The sequence below is a fragment of the Epinephelus fuscoguttatus genome, linkage group LG6 (genome assembly GCF_011397635.1).
Source record: "Epinephelus fuscoguttatus linkage group LG6, E.fuscoguttatus.final_Chr_v1".
Lineage (NCBI taxonomy): Eukaryota > Metazoa > Chordata > Actinopteri > Perciformes > Serranidae > Epinephelus > Epinephelus fuscoguttatus.
Window position 1 is genome coordinate 40,818,588 of NC_064757.1, and position 19,737 is coordinate 40,838,324.

At 44.4% G+C, this 19,737-nt stretch overlaps 1 protein-coding gene across 4 annotated transcripts in view; it reads left to right on the forward strand.

Annotated features, from left to right (window-relative positions):
* rusc2 (RUN and SH3 domain containing 2) overlaps positions 1 to 19,366 on the forward strand; it is a 62,032-nt gene extending 42,666 nt beyond the window's left edge. The window contains exons 4-13 of one of the 4 annotated variants that reach the window (XM_049578459.1): positions 3,101 to 3,802; positions 5,357 to 5,569; positions 6,104 to 6,277; positions 10,129 to 10,205; positions 10,997 to 11,171; positions 11,593 to 11,698; positions 12,417 to 12,463; positions 12,590 to 13,670; positions 16,047 to 16,217; positions 16,721 to 19,366. In XM_049578459.1, the coding sequence (XP_049434416.1) occupies positions 3,101 to 3,802; positions 5,357 to 5,569; positions 6,104 to 6,277; positions 10,129 to 10,205; positions 10,997 to 11,171; positions 11,593 to 11,698; positions 12,417 to 12,463; positions 12,590 to 13,670; positions 16,047 to 16,217; positions 16,721 to 16,928 (2,954 nt within the window). In that variant the 3' untranslated portion in view covers positions 16,929 to 19,366. The remainder of the gene's footprint in view (positions 1 to 3,100; positions 3,803 to 5,356; positions 5,570 to 6,103; positions 6,278 to 10,128; positions 10,206 to 10,996; positions 11,172 to 11,592; positions 11,699 to 12,416; positions 12,464 to 12,589; positions 13,671 to 16,046; positions 16,218 to 16,720) is intronic. The other 3 variants (XM_049578461.1, XM_049578462.1, XM_049578463.1) reach the window with 3 other exon arrangements.
* Positions 19,367 to 19,737: the final 371 nt, after the last annotated feature.

Genomic DNA, 19,737 nt, shown 5'->3' on the forward strand with positions numbered 1-19,737 from the left:
GCCTTCAATTAAGAAAGCAGCAAACAGTCAGACTGGGGATATCATCACACTGTTGTCATCAGTGTTTAAATAACAGCTGAGTTATTAATTAGTCAAAGGAAATAAAAAAATGTGCACCAGTTTTTATAATAATTGGTCATTTTTTAAGTGAAAAATGGTGAGAAAAGTCACAGATTTCAGCCTCTCAAATGTCATTTTATGCTGTTTTTCTTATTGCTCTGATATAGTGAATTGATTATGTTTAGGATTTGAAGACATCTCAGTAATTGTGATGCATTTTTTTTTTTTTTTTTTTACTATTTTCTAACATTTTATGCCAAGACCAAAGATTGAGTCCATTAATTAAATAAATGATCTACAAAATAATTGTCAGTTTACACCAGGGGCCGGCAAACCTTTACTTTTAAAGGAGTCATTATTGACCAAAAACCAAAACAAAAAAATAAATCTGTCTGGACGTAACAGCCTATTAAGCCTAAATTAGTCCATCAACGTCACTTATTTAGTACTTTAATTTTGCAGTGTTGATGGTGAAAGCAGATGAATCTGCCCACATATGAATAAATCACGCTATTTATCTCTTAAGACTTTTCCTTTTTTGGATTAGGAATCCATAGCTAGCCTTGGCGGAGAGACTCCAGGCAGCCACCGCTACTGAAGTTCAGCACAATCTAGAGGAAAAGGCCCCAGGTTGTAGACCAGGGGTGTCAAACATATGGCTCATGGGCCAGAACCAGCCCACCAAAGGGTCTAACCCGGCCCTCTAGATGACTTCGCACACCTAATGTTGATGTTCTCTGAAATAACAATGAGTTCTTACTGTCGTCATATTTAAAGATATTGAACATGGTGCAACATATTGTCAACCAGCAGCTTCAGTACAAAAGAATCTGTATCAGAATGAAACGTTAAAACATTTTTTAAATTTCGTGTAAAGGCTACACAGAGCCGAGCAGATATGTAACAGTTGCCTACTGCTGCATAATGTACAGGAGTGTATTTCCACAGCACCAGTTCATTTGGAACAAAAGACTTCCCCACCCACTTGAAGCCGTTTAACTGTGTCTCGTTAGTTGACTAGAGCAGCGAGCCCAAGGAAACAATGATGTTATGGAAGGCAGGGGGGGAGATTGATACAGACATTTGAGGAAATAGGTCATCTTTATGAACAAGGTGTGTGCCTCAAAAACATCCTCTTCAGAGTCTGATGCTGTTTTATATGGACTGATGATTTTAGATAATAATGAGCAGCTGTGCAGCATCTCTGCACACATATATTATTCATCAGGCTTCACTCGAGTCAGCTGCGTTGTTTCACCGCAGCGTACAGGCCTCTTTAAAAGCCTGTGGGGAGCAGCTCGCTCGCTAATGATGCTAACATAAAGCGCAGGGCTGCAAAGGAAAGGAAAAGCCTCGGCTGTCTAATGGATTCATCTGTAGAAGAGGAGAGGAGCTGAAGAGGGAGGGAGGGAAGGAGCAGATAGAAAAGGAAGAGAGGAGAGGTGGGTGTGGAGCAAGAAGAGGAGAGATGTGGAGGAAGAGAGAAAGGAAGAAATGGCAATTAGAGGGATGACGGAGCAGATACAGGAGACAGGGAGGGAGTGTTTCTCTCCTCCATCACCAGTGGGAGCTCAGGCCTGCTGGGTGTGTGGTGTCCCTCCCTCCTCCCTCCTCCCTCCTCCATCATGTTTCCACAGCAGCTCGACGTCGCCCTCTGTGGCAGAAAGACGCCGCAGCACCCAGCTCAGGTGGCATCTGTGGGCCGGCCTTAGGGTGACAAACAGCTTGCGCAACATTGCCGACGTCACGCGCTTCTGTCTGTGTTACACTGCACTGAGTCCACAAACACACACACAGTAAAACACACTCAGATACTCAGTGGCAGAGAAGAAGTGCAGAAAAAGGCTTCTCCTCGCCGGTGTCTCTCCTGACGCAGTGCCTTCAGGTTTAGTCTGTGTGTGTGTCTTCGTGTGTGTCTCTCAATGTGTGTGTGTGTGAACATTGGCCTGTCAGAGCAGTGTTGATCATGTGGCATGGTTGTCTGTGATAAGAGCTGTTTGTGACTCATGACCGAGCAGTTTTCTGTTTGTCTGTGTTTTTGGTTTCAAATCTAACCTTCATATTTACACAGTTAATTGTTGAAAGGACTGAACACTAATCATAATTAACATTATTTCACTCTGCAAAGTTCCAGCTGCTGACAATAATTGACAATAATAACTTGAAGATGACAGCTTTGATTCTGGGAAATTATGATGAGAATTTTTGGCTATTTCCTGTCATCATATGCACTGAATGATTGTTATCAGAAGATTAATCAAAAATTAAAATATGTAGTGGGCCTGTCACGATAATTATGTTGCATGTTTGTTTGCATAAGAATGCCACCAAAGTTTTCGTTTTTCAGCTATTATAAGACTTGGGCGCAGTTTGTCTTTTCACAGTGCTTAAGCAGAATGAACAGAAAAAGCTCTGCTGTAGGGTTGCAGTAGTGGAGCGGTTTCAAGGTGTATTGTGACATGAAAATGGACGGTTGTCATACTGTGTACATTTGCTTCTGTGGCACCAGCAGGATTATAGTTCATAGTACGCACAGGAACCGCCCGCCCACTTGTCGGGTACTTTTAACACGTAGGTTCCTACGCATGGACATAGAAAGGTGAGCGAGCAAGAGATGAACATTAATGTTACCCAGACAACACCACCATAAAACTCTGGTTAGCCTGCCACTGCATCTCAAAGACAAGCCAACAGAGAAACATACGTGCGTTTAGACAACAGATTCCCTCATTTTGCAGCATCACATCAACAGTTAGGTATAAAAAATATACAGCAACAATAAGTAACACGAAGCCCAAACCAAGCTGCTACAATAAACAAAAAGGCCAGATGAAAAAATTAAGTAGTATTTCTTCCTGTTTGAAGATCTAGCGTCTCCCTGTTGCAGCCTTGATGTCTTTCCAAATATTTCTTTGTTAAATGTTGCTGTCAGAGCAAAGAGACTTTTTTTAAACTAACCAGTGCTTTTTTCTCCTTCTCTCTCTCTCTCTCCATGTGACTTCTCCATCTTTTCTCCCATGCTGTCCTTGTGCTCATCCAGGTGGCCTCTCAACGTCCTCAGACAGCCGCCCGGCGGTGGTGCGCTACAGTAAGGACCAGCGTCCCACCACCCTCCCCATCCAGCCGTTCACCTTCCACCACCAGTTCGCCTCCAAACCGCAGCAGCCCAAACCCCTGCTGCCCCTGCTCACAGGCTACGTTTCTGGGATGCAGGCCCGCTCCAGCTCTGGCTCCGGCTCTGGTTCTGGCTCTGGCTCTGGAGGTCCGGTGGGGGAGGACAGCGAAGAAGCGGCTGAAAATGTGCACAGGTACCAGGGGGCTCTGGCCACAGCAGCCCCTCCTCCTGGATCAGTCCGACCCTCGCCTCTTGGGAGCTACTCCCCGGTGCGGCTCCAGGGGGCGCCCAGCTCTGGGACCTGCTCCACCTGCACGCCAAGCCCTCAGCCGCCACACAGCCTCTCCTGCCCACTTTCAGCAGGACTCGGCCCCCTGCACACCCCACCAACAGGGAAACAGGGAGGAGGCTCAGCGCCGTTAGCGGCCACCCCTCCACCTCCATCCCTGGGGGCGAAGAGAGGGACGGTGCCGCCGATGCTGCCGGCGGTGCAGGGACACTGTTTCCATCGTGGAAGTCTGCCCAGTTTACCAGCACTCCACAGTGACACACTGAGCCCACTGGGCTGTCTGGACTCTGGGAAACACGTGGAGGGAAGCAAAGGACCTGGAGCCAGGACACATAATGGTAGGTTGTAAAAGAATATGAGCATGTCCTTGACAATATTGAACAAACAATTTTTGTTTTCACTGTAAGGTTTCAACAACAAGAAATCAAACTGAAGGTGAAAGTGGACTCAATGAAGGACCTCAGTGTCTTGTCCACTGTTACATTCCCTGATTATGACCGGGGATGAGGGGAGTAATGATAAAATGAGACTGAGGAATAACAGTCAAGACAAACAGAAATATGCATGCGAACAAAAGTTTTATTCACAACAAGAATTTAAGGCACACAAAAAGGCTTCAGCAAGGTCTTTCAAATTAAAATAAAGTAACACTAAAACTCATCTAATCAAACCAAAGATTTAAACACAAAATTAACACCACTCCTCCTCTCATAAAGGTTACAGACTGTGTAACACAACAACTGGAGTATCGTCAAACTATAACAACACACAGCACTGACGCTGCCAAACTGGCCCTCAGGCATCAGCTGTTTGTCTCTCCAGGCCTCTTAACCAGCTCGCTCATTATCAGCAAAGTGATCACTGGTGTTTCAACCACTCGCCGCACAGTGAGGAGGGGTAAAGTGGAGCAGCAGAGGAAAAAAACACAACTGCACATCATGACAAAATTTCACACAAATGTCTAATAAGATAAAATGAGGAAGTTATGACATTTTATATCCAAAAGATCAAAGGTCAGCTCCACTGTGACGTCATAATGCTCTGCATAAAACACTTCTCTGACCATTATTCAGAGCCACATCTCAGGAACTGATCTTGGGTGTCCACCTTGAAACTGTGCTGTTAAACAGATCTTGTGTGCTGTTGGGGAAAGATGTGTGTGAAGTATTCATGTTTCACAGACATGGATATAAACTATAAGAGCAACTTGACTGATGCACGGAAGCATACAATCACAGGGCCATAATTCCAGTTCATACTGCACTAACTGCTTTTTCTCTCAACATCATGACTATGGCATCTTTCTGGTTTTTCTTCTGTATCTCTGTACTTCACATTTGCTTTCTTGCAACTACTGGTCTCTTGATTATTGAATCAGTCACTGTTTTTACATGAAAAGGAACTAAAATGTTATTTAGTCATTTGCAACAATCAGTGTTGGATTAGTAACATCTCACAGGAGAAGTATTTGTGCATCGACACTTTGAAATCGGTTGTTGTGGTGCGCATGATGGAAAGTTTGAGTCCACAGAGAGCACTGCAGCAGCAGGTTGCCTCCCTGTTTGATTATAAACTGATTCATCCTTTACGTCACTTCACTATGAAACACCTCATCTTCACAGTGCTCAGATTAGACAACAGATGGCTGCCTGAGTTTCAGTTACACGGAAGTTGTGTGTATTTAAGTGTTGATGTACTCTTAAAAATAAGCTAAGCTCTTCTACATTCTTACTGTTGTCTTTTTCTCTCTCCCTTCATGCATGACTTCAACCTTCTCCTTCACCTTTTCCACCTGGTTTTCTCCCATATATTTAATTTGATCCATCTACTCGTTAACCCATCCTTTAACCCGACCACCAACCCTTGATCATAACCCTAACACCTCCCTTCAGCACACCACCTCTCCCCCCAGGCTCTCAAATGGAGGGAGTACCGTCGCCGAAACCCTCTGGGGTTGGAGAGGGTCTCGGGGGGCCACTCTTCTGCAGGATCAGGCCCCCTCTCTGGTAACCTGGAGCCCAGAAGGGTCGGACCACGACCTCCTAGACGGAACGTGTTTGATTTCCCTTCAGCCCCCTCTGGCCACGCGCTGGGACGGCTCAACGGTGCTCATGATTTTACTGAGTGTTGGAGGGAATGCCTGATAAGTAGACCAGGACACTTAGTATTTTAGTAGATTTTTGAGGAGTTGACGATGCAAAGAATGAACTATCTGAGGGTACAGTGAAAAAATATGGCTGCAGGGTTCCTTGGAAAACAAATAAGTTGGAGGTTCAAGAAGATGTTCCTCAAAGTCTCATCTTAAGGATTCCTAAGGGGGTGATCACACAGAAATGAGACGCTGGAAGCGCATATTCAATGCGCGCTAGCTAGTGACGTCTGATGCTCAAAAAAGTTGAAAATATTTTAACTTTTCAGCATCTACGTGCGTCTAAAAAGAAGCGTCTACAAAAACGCCCATCTAAAAAGACGCTTGAACGCCAGTCAGACGCGCCGTATCATAGGAAAACAATGGTTTTACTGGCGTCGCATTTCTAGCGTTTCATCTCGGTGTGATCGCTCCCTTGCAGCTTATCATGCTTTTAAAAGTGATGATGTGTTTATATGTGTGTGTGACCATCTGTGTGTGTGTGTGTCAGCAGTGGGCCAATCAGCCAAGCTGCAGCAGATCTATAGCGACTTCCTGCCGGACTACTTCTCCCTGACTGAGAGGCCCCCGGAGGAGTTCTGCCTCTCCCCGGACGCGTCAACCTCCTCCTCCTCGTGCTCTTCCTCACAGTCCCACATCTCTGTGGACCTGACGCAGAAGAGAGGTGAGGCTCTGTGTGTGTGTGTGTGTGTGTGTGTATGTATTTACATGATCTATAGTGCCAGTGAGAAGTCTCTAAATATTTAATGACAAAACGACTAAATGTCTAATGAGCATTTTTCCTTGGAGCTCATTGCATTCATTCCCGCCTGTCTGTGGTGCCGTTTCTTGGTTTCTCTTTGACCACATGAACGTTTTTAGGAACTTAAAAACTTCATGATGCATTTCAGTGTAGGAACGTTCCAAAGTTCTGATTGTAGTTTCTGCAACGATGACTATAGCAGAGCATTCCCATGGCCAGGATGGCTTTTACAGTACTGAACTTCATTAACAAGTCAAACACAAGCCTCTAATGATGCAACATGAGTGCAGTGATCCTATGTATTTGTCCTATCTTAATGAAAGTTTTAAAGATGAGAAAAAAATCCTGCCTTCCATTACTCAAACAGCTCTTAAACTCATGGTTGTGTCTTATCGTACCTCAGACCTCCTGTCTTACCTTACTTTAAGAAATCCCGACTAAAAATGTGAATTTGAATTTTCAGTCAACACTCATCTTGTCAGGCCTGTATCATTGTTTAGATGCACATTAAACAAGTGGAGTATTGGCTTTTAATTACTGTAGTTACAGCAGCAGGAAGCTCTGCAGCAGCAAAATTGTCTGTAAGAACACCGCAAGCATGCAAGTTAGCTGTCATGGGCTGCTCACGCATGCAAGTTAGGATGGTTCTGTAAAAGCATATCCAAAGAAAAGAAAGGATTTCTTTTGTAAATGCTGCCAGGGGCATGTTTCTTTAACACCAAAAATCCTAAACGTCGTCCTAAGTGACGTAAGATGTGATTTCAGACTCAGGTAATAAGGCCCCTGGACTAAAGCAGGATATTAACTAAATCGTCTCTTCACATCACTTTACTTGTGAGGCATCGTCTCATGGTCTCACTCAGTGGGAGAAGTTGCTTAGTTGTCATGGAGATGATAACAGATGATCGCATGGTAACAGGTGATAAAGTGAGATTGTTCCAGCTCAGCTACTATATATAGTAACTTATGACTAAACTTGTTGTCAGTATCTGTTTCCACCTCTGAATGTCTCATTGCAGACCTTTTTCATCCAAGCGTCACACAGTCGAGCAAAAGTAAATTATAAACAGGAACCACTGACTTGATGAGCTGCTGTCCCGTCCCCTGCAGAGGTTGCGTCTCAAACAAACAAATTAATCAAAGGGAGTTGTTGGACACGATTTAGAGCCGGACGTCCTGTCTGACTTTGTCCTTGTCCCCATCTCTCTGCATCTCTTTGGAGGTCTTGATTCCATTGTAATACGCAGACACTTGTGTCGCATGTCCTGCATGTGTTACTATGTTTGTGCTCATGAATGTGACTCATGGTTTGTCCTCAGAGACTTTGTAGAAAACTGCTGCGCTGCTGTCAGAATCTCATAAAAATCTTCCAGCGTTGTTGTCAAGCAGATACAGGGAGTGAAATGATGTCATTGATAGGTGCTTAAATCAAGTGCCTCTCACTGCAGAACGGCCACTTGACAATGAGGAGGGTAATTCAGGGCCTCTTGAGGCAGCAGGTTATCATATAATGAGCAGGCAAATCATCCTCCAGCTGGATCATCCAGGTTCCTGCACAGACCAACATTTATACTGCTCAAGTGTAATCTGTCGAGGGACAGATTTACATAGCCGTCTTCACCTTTGTTTCACATACATTGTGTCCTAGAGATGTTGTACAAGCCAAGAAGCACACTGGCTGTGTATTAGTAGCTAAAACACAGTTTGCTTAGTAGGAGTTGGATTTTGGTCTCTGTTTATGTTTATATTTTTTCATGGGGGATTTTGACATCAGGACATTTTGTCTTGTTTTCCAAGCAGACTGACGGCAGACAAATCCCTAGAAGGCAGTCCCAGCTGATCGTTGCACAACTAGTTGCCTAAAGTGTATGAAACAGTGAATTCATGCAGATTACAGGAGTAAAGACACTGATGGACCCAGCAACATTTGTGATGAATTTGGATATTAATGCCTCTCACCTCCTGCAGTGGAGGGCAACACAGGGACACCAAATAATAGATTTAGTAAGAGAAAAAAAGACACGTGTGCAGGGAGGTGTACGGACATTTGAAGGAGCTGTTGCTCTAACCAAAAAAAGTGTAGTAAAAAAAAAAAGGGCAATAAAAACTACTAGTCCATAGCCATTGGTAGCTTTGTCACCTTCTACCTATGCCAATCGTCAATGCCTATGTGCAGTTTCACATAGATTGACCACGTCAGTGAGTAGAAAAACGTGGGACAGACAGAATGACTGACTGACAGTTTCCGTGATTATGTACAGCATACCATACCATGACTTAGTCATACCAAACATTAGGAAAAAACACCAACATTGGTCCACAGGGGGAGCCACAGCGATCGGTCGCATTTTAGCCATTTTTAAGCATTTTTCTGTCGTTATAGCGCCACCCAGTTGCCAATTAGAGTTACATTTCTCCAGTCACCTTGAGGCGTCCTGTTCTACATATCTACCAAGTTTAGTAAAAAGGCAAACCCTGGAGATCTTGCCTCCGGAAGAAAAGCGGAAGAGCACTGGTTTCCGGTTGTAGGCTGTTTGTAGTCTGCGTGATAATGACTAATCACGTTTGAGCCAGCTGCAGTTGTTGCCAGGTTAAACAGTCCGTGCGGTGAACTGACAAGGCGGAACATAATTAGTGTCACTGCGAACTCTGGATCCATCGCAGTGGTTCAGCATATTTACTTAAATATAAACAGAAGTCGGAAACGGAAATTCTCCTCCTCCGCCCAAATTAAACCGGAATGCCAAAAAATCGGGGGCTGCCCCCAGAGGTTGTATCGCCATCTGCCGGAAGTCAGACGCCGAATACAGCCAGTGGGTTCCGAGAATGAGTAAAAATCCATATGGCGGTTAGGCCTAGATAAGAAATGAGCTCTCTAGCGCCCCCATTTTGTTTGATGGGCTCAATAATGGAGGGGTCCCCTCAGATTATGTGTGGTCATATGCCTACAAAGTTGCGTGGTGATGGGTGAAACCCTTGAGATGTTATACACCTTTATGTGATGAGCCACGCCCTCCGCAATATTCATTGCCTTATAGAAGCTCAGTTTTAGGAAGTTTTCCAACTTTTGCCAAGAGGGAACTTTAGATATTGCTCCCTAGATTATGTTCACCCAGTGTCATGCAGATCGCTCAAACTTCCTAGGAAGAGATCCATTTGAAGTGTTTTTCAAAAAATTCAAAATGGTGGAAAATCTATATAAGCGGAAGTTATGGGTTCTTGAGGCAAATGTGTTCCTCATGAGGAGAGGCATCTCTGTGCAAAGTTTCATGTCTCTATGACATACGGGGCATGAGATATGCCCATTCAAAGTTTGCAATTTCAATCGGTTGCTATAGCGCCCCCCTTTGGCCAATTGATGTAATATTGCTTCATTGGCATCCTCCCATGACCCTCTACCACTGTGCCAAATTTCACATGGATTGACCAAGTCAGTGAGGAGAAAAACGTGGAACAGACACACACACAGAGTTTACGTCTTTATATAGTAAAGATTCAGTTAAACGATACATTTCCTACTTTCTTAGATATTTTTGTCAGACATGCAGTGATGATTGTTGGTAATATGATGTATTGATGTTGTCTAATGTCAAGTCTCTATTTGATCACGTGATGAGATGATACATGTACGATAGTGTGCACTAGGGTCCATCATAACTTCCTCACGCCACTGGTCCCTGCACTTGTAACATGTAACCATGTAAAGATGCTGTTTCTTGCAGCTGAAAAAGGATCATTAACAAACTGTCCCTTTATTGTTTCCTCTCTGTCAGGTTTGGTGAAAGCTGTGAACACAGCAGTGGATCTGATTGTGGCACATTTCGGCACCAGTCGAGACCCAGATGTAAAGGTAGAACTGATGACTACTTATGACTGACACCATTCTTCTCGAGATAAAAGGAAGGAGAGTTGATTCTTCTGAGTGATTAAAGCTCACACAGGAAGGCTTAGTTCACAGTGTTGTGAAGCACAGAACATAAAACCAATCACTTGGTAAATTACATGAGTTTCACACTCAGATGGCGCCATCTGTTTTCTCACATTGCCATTTGTCTCACAATAGCAACAATTAAGTTAGCTTATGAAACCGTAAATCAGTCGTCATTCTCAGAAGTATTTTTGACTTTCCCAGGTGTGTAGTGCTGTCAGGCTGAGTCACATCATGTTTAGGGCTTGTAAAGTTTTTTAAGGTACTTGTCTTCACAGTTATTTTGTTAGTTACACAGCACATAAGCAGTGGAACCACCACCACAAATATTGTCAGAAAATTAATTGGTCCCTTGCGACTCTTTCCTTTGTCGGTGACTTCAGTCTGGAAACTGAATTCCTGGCACAGAATGCGTTTGTTCCCACAGAGCTGATGAGACAGTCAATAAATTAGGCTGCAGATCAGACTGATGCAGAGAGCAAAGGGGCAGGAACACACAGTCTATCATCAGTCATTAATTGATAACAAAATATATTTACTTTTTTTATTTTAAGTACAAATAATGAGCTTATCTACCGAGACCAATTTAGCACAAAAGGACCAGAAGTTTTGCATCACTCTGCACATTTGATCCTTCATCTCTCCTCCCAATCTCCTGATTTGTTTCGCTCTCATTTCCTTTATCTCCTGATGTTTCTCTGCAACCTTGCCAGGCCAAGCTGGGGAACAGCTGGGTGAGTCCCAACGTGGGTCACCTCATCCTGAAGTACCTGTGCCCGGCCCTGCATGAGGTGCTGCAGGACGGCCTGAAGGCCTACGTGCTGGACCTGATCATTGGACAGCGGCGCTGTCAGCCCTGGAGCCTGGTGGAGGCCTCCACACAACTGGGTGAGAACATCACACTGAGCTGCAGATAAAATGGCTGCAGTTTCATCGCATCAGAAAGAAGGTCATCAGGAAGTTGGAGTTTCATGTTTTGTTTTGTTTCTGTGACTAAGAAATCTTGCTGATTAATGACCTTTCTGGTCGACTAACATTTGGTCGGGGACAGCTATAGTTATTTGTAATGATATTTTCCATCATCGCTTAATATTTAAAAGAGTTTCCTCAACACAAGTCCTGTCAGAAGAAATGACAAAAATAGGAGATGTATAATATTGGTGGAAAAGTGTTCAAATTAAATTTTTGCAGGTTGATTTTCAGTAAAATTACTCTGCAGGTACAGTGAAAGCAGCCACATGAGGTGATAGGTTAGAGATGAATTAGGCGTTCTAGGTTAACGTGTAACATTGCGTCTTGTCTCTGTCAGGTCCGTCCACACGTGTTCTCCACAGCCTCTTCTCAAAGGTGAGCCAGTACTCTGAGCTCACGAGCCACAGCATGAGACTCAACGCCTTCATCTTCGGCCTGCTCAAGTGAGTCATCTTTCTTTATCACCTCACACTGACGGTTGTCGTCCTTGGGGTCAGGGTTTTTGTATTGTTGTAGTCACTGTTTTTATGTGAAAATAATGTGACAGCGTGAAAGGAGTTACTTGTAGTGATGAATCTAAAGAGAAATCTGCAGCTCCTCTCGGCTTTACAGAGCTTTGCAGTGAGTTTTAGCTCATTGTTTAGCTGTCCTTCACAACTTAACTGTTGTGGTTAACTCTCACAGCTCTCATTGTAGCGCTGTATTCAGCCACAGCAGGCAGCTGTTGTTAGCTGTTTTAGAGCCCTTTCTCCAAAAACCCTCAGCGGTCAGACACAGTTAGAGACAAGCTGGTGAATATCGTGGAGCATTTAGCAGCTTAAGAGTCATATTTCCCTCAGGAGATGATAGAGACCAAAACCAGAGCTAAAAGAGAGTGATTATTGGACGTAGATGATGTGCACAGAAACACGACTTCAGAAGACTAATAAAGTTGGAGCGACTGGACGTGTAAATGAGCAACTCTTTGCTAGTAAGTTTGCAGTATCGACTTAGGAGGTGACGATTTGTCAGTGTTGTGCTCACAGCTTGTTTCCGCTGCCCCCAAGTGGCCAAAAAAATATAACTGGGATATATAAAAGTAAAATTACAAATTATTTTAGGAAAATTTAAGGTGCACTCATGATGCTGCGATTTTAAAATTTGGGTCTCTTTCTGTTTCAGCCTAAAATCTTTGGAGTTCTGGTTCAATCACCTCTACACTCATGAAGGTAAGACTCAGTTTAGCTCTTCAGATACCCAGCTATCAGTTATTTGATGTTCATATGTGCATTAAACGTCCTGTGTCTTCTGAATCTTGTCCTGATGTTCTTCCTGTCTTGTTGTTCTTTCCTCAGATATCATAGCAGCACACTACAACCCGTGGGGTTTCCTTCCCCTGTCGCAGGGGGCGTGTCAGCCGCTCTTTGAGGAGCTCCTCCTCCTGCTGCAGCCACTGTCACTCCTCCCGTTCGACCTTGACCTGCTGTTTGAGCCACACCTCCTCCAAAAGGGCCAGGAGCACCTCCGTCGCAAGGAGCAGCTGTGCTCTGCGGGCCAGAGTGTCGACCAGTCGACTCGCTCCACCTTCCAGCTCATGAGGGGATGGAGCACCACTGTGAGCGAGATGGTCTCGAGAGACTCAGGCACAGAGGTGAAGAAAGAGAGGGCGGCGCTGAGACGAGAGGGAACGTGGCCGAGGATGGAAGGGGTCGGGGCGAGGAGAGATGGAGCAGGAGTGAAGCCGAGGCTCAGGAGTGAGGGGGCGACAGCTGAGAGCATGACCGCCGGGCCTGGTAGCAGAGCGGCGACGATGGAAGTAGGGTTTGCCAATCTCTGGAAGGAGAGAGGGATGAGTGGACAGAGAATGAAAGGCGTGGGACAAGAGAGCCAAGGAGAAGGTGAGGACGGACAGGAGAAGGACAGGAGGAAGGACAAAGAGAAGGATGTGATGGATGAGGGGCGTCAGCGGCAAGACAGACAGGCGGGCTGGTGGTACCAGCTCATGCAGTCCTCCCAGGTTTACATCGACCAATCCGCAGAGGGGTCAAAGTTCGTTAAGACCGACAAGAGGAAGAAGTCGTCAGAGAGACGACAGAACCAGCTGCCACCCACCAGAGAGGGAGTGGTGGAAGGAGCCGAGTCGAGCCAAGAAGGGGAGGGGTTTAGGAGCAGGAAGAGCAGCAGCAGCTCCAGTGGGGAGTCAGCTGGGTCCAGGGGAAGGCCTTCATGGATGGGCAGCCCGCCTGAGTCTGTTCTCAACCAGGACAAAGACACAAAGCCTCAGGAGGTGACAGGGACTGGAGCTCAAGCTGCAGCCCAAGAGGAGAGCCCCCAGCAGGGACAGAGTCTGCGGTGGGGCAGGCTCTTTGGATCCAGTGTTGGTTCTCCTTCAAGGGTGGAGGCAGCCGAACAGAAGGCAAAAGCTCAGAAGATCAGGTAGGTTACAAGAAGGATAAGTCTGATGATATTCAGTATTTTTTAATACTATCTAAAGACCAAAATCAACTCCAATGTATGGAGTGGTGCCTGAATAAGTCCTAAAATTCAGGAATACACTTCCAGTTCCCTCGTCTCAAAGCCAGTGATTATTTTGAATGGGTTTGATGCCTAGAATAAAATCTGTGGTTGACACAAGCTTAAGATAGTTGCACATTTTGTCCTACAACATTACGTCACCAAATACCCCCCTCATTATTTTAAAAGCTTTTACAGCTTTTAGATAGGATAAGAAAAGAAAAGATAAAGGCTCTGTCGACACCATAATGTTGTGTGAGGACAGAAGTGGCTTAAGCAAAGTGTCTATACCAGCTGAGCCTAAACTTAAAGACACTGAGCAGCTGCATAGACAGGCTACCTAGTCCCACTTCTTCTTCTTCCTTAATGCATAATTTATTTTTAACCACTGTTAGTCTCGCCACCAGACAATCAGAGATCTCCGCCTTCTGATAGTCTGGGGACACTCCTTTCTAAAGTGTGTTTAACACACCGGAGAAAACGGCCGGCAACAAAGCAACGCCTCTTGCATTTTTTAAAAGGACACGCCTTCTCGGAAATGTGCGTTCCCCCTTTTCTCGTCCGCAAGGACACAAACACACAGAGAGTTTGAAAATGGATGCTGAGAGATTTAACTCTGTTTTATCAAACATGTGCTCAGTCCACAAGATTGTGGAAATGAAGGACTTACAGCGACTTTGTTTAAAACTTTTAACACAGTCGGACTATGTTTACGAGCACAAGAGTTCAACGAGCCACCGAAGGACCGCCCTGCGGATTTGGTTCTGCAACGTCGGGAGTATTTTGAACTCTGAAATTGTATCCGCCCATCTAAACACAAAATCAGGGAGAAAGTCATCAGTCTTTAGTTAAGCAAAGCGTCTAAACCACTGTAGTCTTCAATGCAAAACATGCACACATTCATGAATCTGTGTCCATAAACCATCCAGAGGTACAAGTTTTCACCTTTACAGTGAGCAGCGTACACCTGATTTGATGTGGCCCGGTGTTGCGGTCAAAAAACTATGGGTCCGTCCCAAGTCTCTTAAATTACTGCTAGTTATCTTACCTAGCCGACTTTGCTAGCTGTTTAGCCCCTCCCACCTAGGAAAAAATGCGAGGAGCTAGCGCTAGGAGCGGTTTTAAGAGACATGAGATGTCCTTTCCACTGAAGCATCACGTGAAGCGACGTCCATTCCTGATGACGGCGGCACCGCTGGATCTGCTCCATAAAGCAGCAAGCGTCTGGCGTTACTATGGGTACATCCCAAGTGTCATTATATTTGCCGACCAAAACAGTAGCGCCCCCCCCACTGTCATGACTCTGGTCACACACTTTTGCATGTATTACCATTGTTATTGAGTCATTTGTCGAAGTTTGTGCAATTACAGAACGGTCTGTAGCCCTGCTATTCCACTGTCACTGTGATGAGCACTATCATTCAGTTAACTCACCATCATTCAACATAGTCAGCGATTCATTGCAAAGAATGCATGTAACGGGTACTTACTCTTGTTTCTCCGCCATCTCGTTCAAATGTGCCAGATGTAGAGGGCAGGTATTTATACGTCATGGCATTCAGCTGAAAAACTCTTCCGGATAGGATGCTCTCGACCATTCTAGCTCGTAGCTGCTTAAAGCTTGCTGCTAGCTCCTAGCGCTAGCTCCTCGCTGCACAAATAAGAGACTTGGGACGGCCTAGAAGATGGCGGACCTCGAACGACTTCTGGTTCACGTGAGGAGCTAGCAGTAGCACTATAAAAATAAGAGACTTGGGACGGACCCATTGTGTGTTCCACCATCTAGCAGCAAAGGTCCCTTAATGAATGCTTCCTACCTTTATTGACAGACACCAATGACAGAACAGTGACCCCTACAGGACAAATTAGGAACCTACACACATTTTACATCAGGGATTGCTCCTATAGTGTCCCGAAGACAAAGAACACGATGAAACCGTTCCACAGCATTGAGGAGCAAGTAGTAAAATAGCTAACTGAATGCATTACTAAGTCAAAGACAAACAATAAACAAGAATAAATAACAAATAACAGCAAGAAAAGACAAAGCAACTGTTGCTGACTGTTGCCCCTACGGCATTGGAACTGGAAAAAAGGCGGTTGCTTACAGATGGCTAGATGAGACTACAGGATGTCTCAGATTTACAGCCTTGTTAGCTTTTTACCTCAAAACTATGAATAACATTTGTCTTTTAACATCTTTTAAAGTTTAAACCATGTCAACCTTTTTACCAAAATCGACTTCAGCTGTCAGAACAATAAAGCTGACGATGTGCCTCACTGTGTGTTCTCTCTCAGGCCTCCATCAGGTTGGCTCTCTCTGGACAGATCTGTTCTCGACCTTGTAGCTCAGACTATTGGAGCAGGGAGTGGGAAGAAGGCAGAGCCTCCAGCTACGCCCAATCACACCCAAACCCCACCTCCACCAACGTCAACCCAACCGACCGGAGCCAGACAACAGTCTCCATGGTAAGCAAATACTACACGTTGTGTCCTTTAATGTCAGACGATCTAGTAACATTACGCTCAGCATTAACTGATCAAATTTATTCTTCAAGCAATTTTGGGAACAAAACTACTTTTTAAGACCACGGCGTGTTGATTTTAGTATGACAGGGATTGCGTAAAATTTGTCTAATGCTACTTTTTTGACCTCAAATTGATTACTTTTTGATCAGTTGATGAATCTTTTGGTCAAAATGTCGAAAAATATCCTTCCTAATTTCATAAAGCCCAAGATGACGTCTCCAGATTGGTTATGTTGTCTAACCAACACTCCAAAACCAAAAGATATTCAGATTACTATCATATAGGCCAAAGAAAAGCAGCAACTCCTCAGAACTGAGAAGCTGCAACAAGGAAATGTTCGATATTTTTGCCTCAAAAACCACTAAAATGATTGTCCATTTACTAATCAATCAATTCCCTGATCCAGCTCTCACCTTTTCTCCATGTCCTCTTTCCTTCTTCAGTGAAGTGCGAGCATTGTGCCACCACATAGCCACCGAGCCGGGCCAGCTGAGCTTCAACAAGGGTGATATCCTGCAGGTCCTGAGCAAGGCTGATCCAGACTGGCTGCTGTGCTCCCTGGGCTCCACCCGGGGCCTGGTTCCCATCATCTATGTCACCCTCAACAGCATGGAGGACAGCCACGATGCCTCTGGACTCGGACAGTGCTGAGCCAAAGCTGTCCCAGGAGGAATTCATGCAAGATGAAGGCAAACCGCTTCGGAGCCAGAGAGTATCCCTGCCACACTCCTACTGAAAACAAAACCTGTACATTGGGGATGACTCCTCACAAAAAAATAAAACACTGTAGAAAATATGAAGATCATGAAGACGATGTACAGACACATGCAACAGAAGCATGCAGGCTCGAACACAAACTCACTCCAAGGGAACATCCAGACAAGTATGCATGCATACATCCGAAAACCAAAAGACCAGACAAGAAACCCAAAGACACTCCGACACACGCTTCTCACTCTGCGTGAAGCTGCGCTACTAGCTTAACTATGTGACTGTCCAGTCTCTATATCATCCATCCCGACTCGCAACAAAACAAAAAGGGGCTTACTCACTCACAGATGGTAAACTTCACACTATGATATACGCCATGCCTCGCTGCACTTTGCTGTACTGTATATGTTCACCTCGCTGTGCCACACTCCGAACACAGTGCTCACTTATCGCCCTCAGTGGAGCGCCGAGGTCTGTTTGATGTCCTGTCGCTTACTTGGTGCCGATCCGTGTAGAAACCAGTTGCTTTTTTTGGTAAGATTTAAGGTGGTTGATGTAAATGCAAGAAAAAAAAAGTTTTGATCCACATCTTGCAGAGATTCAGCGCATTATATTTAGGAGAGTAGGAAGCCACACAGCAGTTTGTGTAGACGGCTGTTTGACCTGAGAGAGAAGAAGGCAAAAGCACAAGTTTAATTCTGTTTCCATTCTCCATCTGTTTTATTTCTGCTCATCAAAGCCTGTTTGTAAGGAGATGAAGGGACTGACAAGCTAATTAGCTTTTTTTTTATCTCCACCTTTCCCTCACACCCTAACACCCGCCACAGCTGGGATGAATCAACGGCGTTTAAGTGCATGTAACCTTCCAAAACTCTTTCCCCCTACAGTCCTTTTTCACCTGCAGCATCCCGCACCTCTTTCCCCCTTCAGTCTCTCATCAAAGGACACTTTGAAGAGGAATAATCCAAGCGAGTGGCTGCAGTCTGAGCTGTACATGTGCATTTGATCTAACGGTACATAGTGTAAATGCATATATGACTTACACACGTGGTGAGTTCTATTTATTTATCGACCACTTCAGTTAGCGGAGGGAAGCATCTGCTGTACATGGATGGGTGCAGGAAACAAGGATGGGAAGGATGTCCAATGAAAGCAAAGCATAGCTGTGGAGACATGTGGAGGCCTTTTTGAATGTGTCGGGGATCCAGCCTGGATTGCTAACATGCATTTAGAGAGGGTTAAATAATCTTATCTATGCCTTAAAGTGCTTGAGGAAAAAAAAAGGGAGAGTCGCCCTGTTGTGCACGTCAAAGGCTACGGTCCTGACATTATATTTTGTATATGCTACGACGTGTCTTAACGTGACATTGTCCCCAGATTTATGTCTACGGAGATTCTTGACTTCAAAGAAAAGTGTAGAGATGATATAGAGGTGATATTTTTGGGATGTATAAAGGGAAAAAACCCAACACGTTTTGTGACGGTGGCTCCGTGGGCATTCCTGCACGCCACCTGTAGGTGTAAAAATGTGGCCTTTCGTTTAAGAACTAAAATTATACAGAATACCTGGATAGAGTGTATACAGACACCCACTTCTAATATTTCACATTATAAAATGGTAAAAAAATCAGTGTACATTTATTAAATAAATGAATGCTTGTGTAGTTTTTGAAAAACTTACATAGGATATAATTTAACTTTTTCTTTTTGTTGCATTATTGTACAGTTTTTTTTAATGTATTGTTATATGCATTTAAGTTCAGCAAAGACATTTTAATTGACCTGTAAATATATTTAAATCCCTTCAATTATTAATTTCTTCCATGGAGCTACATGTATGAATGTTATTACTGAGTTAATGATGCATTTTATGTTAAATACATGAAGCAAGTATAAGCTTTAGTTTCAGTGCTGACAACCATAATGAAAGTTGGCAGAGGAAAGTTTGGTGAGTGGTTTCATTTCGGGTCCTCCAGGCGGTTTGCTGTTCATTGACATCCTGTTCAGAGTTCACATGGGACAGACAGAGACAAACACATAGTAGTGATAAAGCCAGAGAGACGCGGAGGCTCAGGGGCAAGAGGCAAAGACAGATTCACTTTTGATTTGGCGTTTGATTAGCTGAGACGTTGTGTTTCGAAATGCTACACAGAAAGAGAGAGAGAGAAAGGAAGGAGCCTCGTGCTGTCTTTCTTTCTCTCTTGTGGGTTTTTATCTGCTTTCTCTCTCCCTGGCTGCCTCCTCCTGCCTGTAAATACCTTCAGCATCAGTGACACTGCTCTTCTCTCTGTGTCCAGGCTATATGACGTGTACGTATGACATTATCAAACTACTATGGATGTTAAATAACAAAGTGCTCATGTGATCACAGATTCAAACGGCTCCTGTCTTTTGTCCTTAACATGGTTTTGATGTTGAAGTGGTTCTCAAACACTCAGCCTGTGTATAAATGAAAGGTGGCTGTCAAAGGTTTGTAGAAAACGTTTAAAATGAGGTTTAAGGATTACAGATGCAGCCACCTACAGTTTCCTCTCCCGAATGAAGGTCTTTCGGCTGCCAGTCGGCTGTGAGTCAACTCCCAGCCAGCGGGAGTCTCGCCCCTTAGAATAGAATATCTTCTCAGTGCAAATATGAGTAAAAAGAGCTTATAAAACAATGACAAACTATATAGTTTAAAACTGTAAGCAATATTACCCTTAGTCAGAAACCAGAGACGCTCTCCACACAGTCCTCGCTGATGCTTAATGGC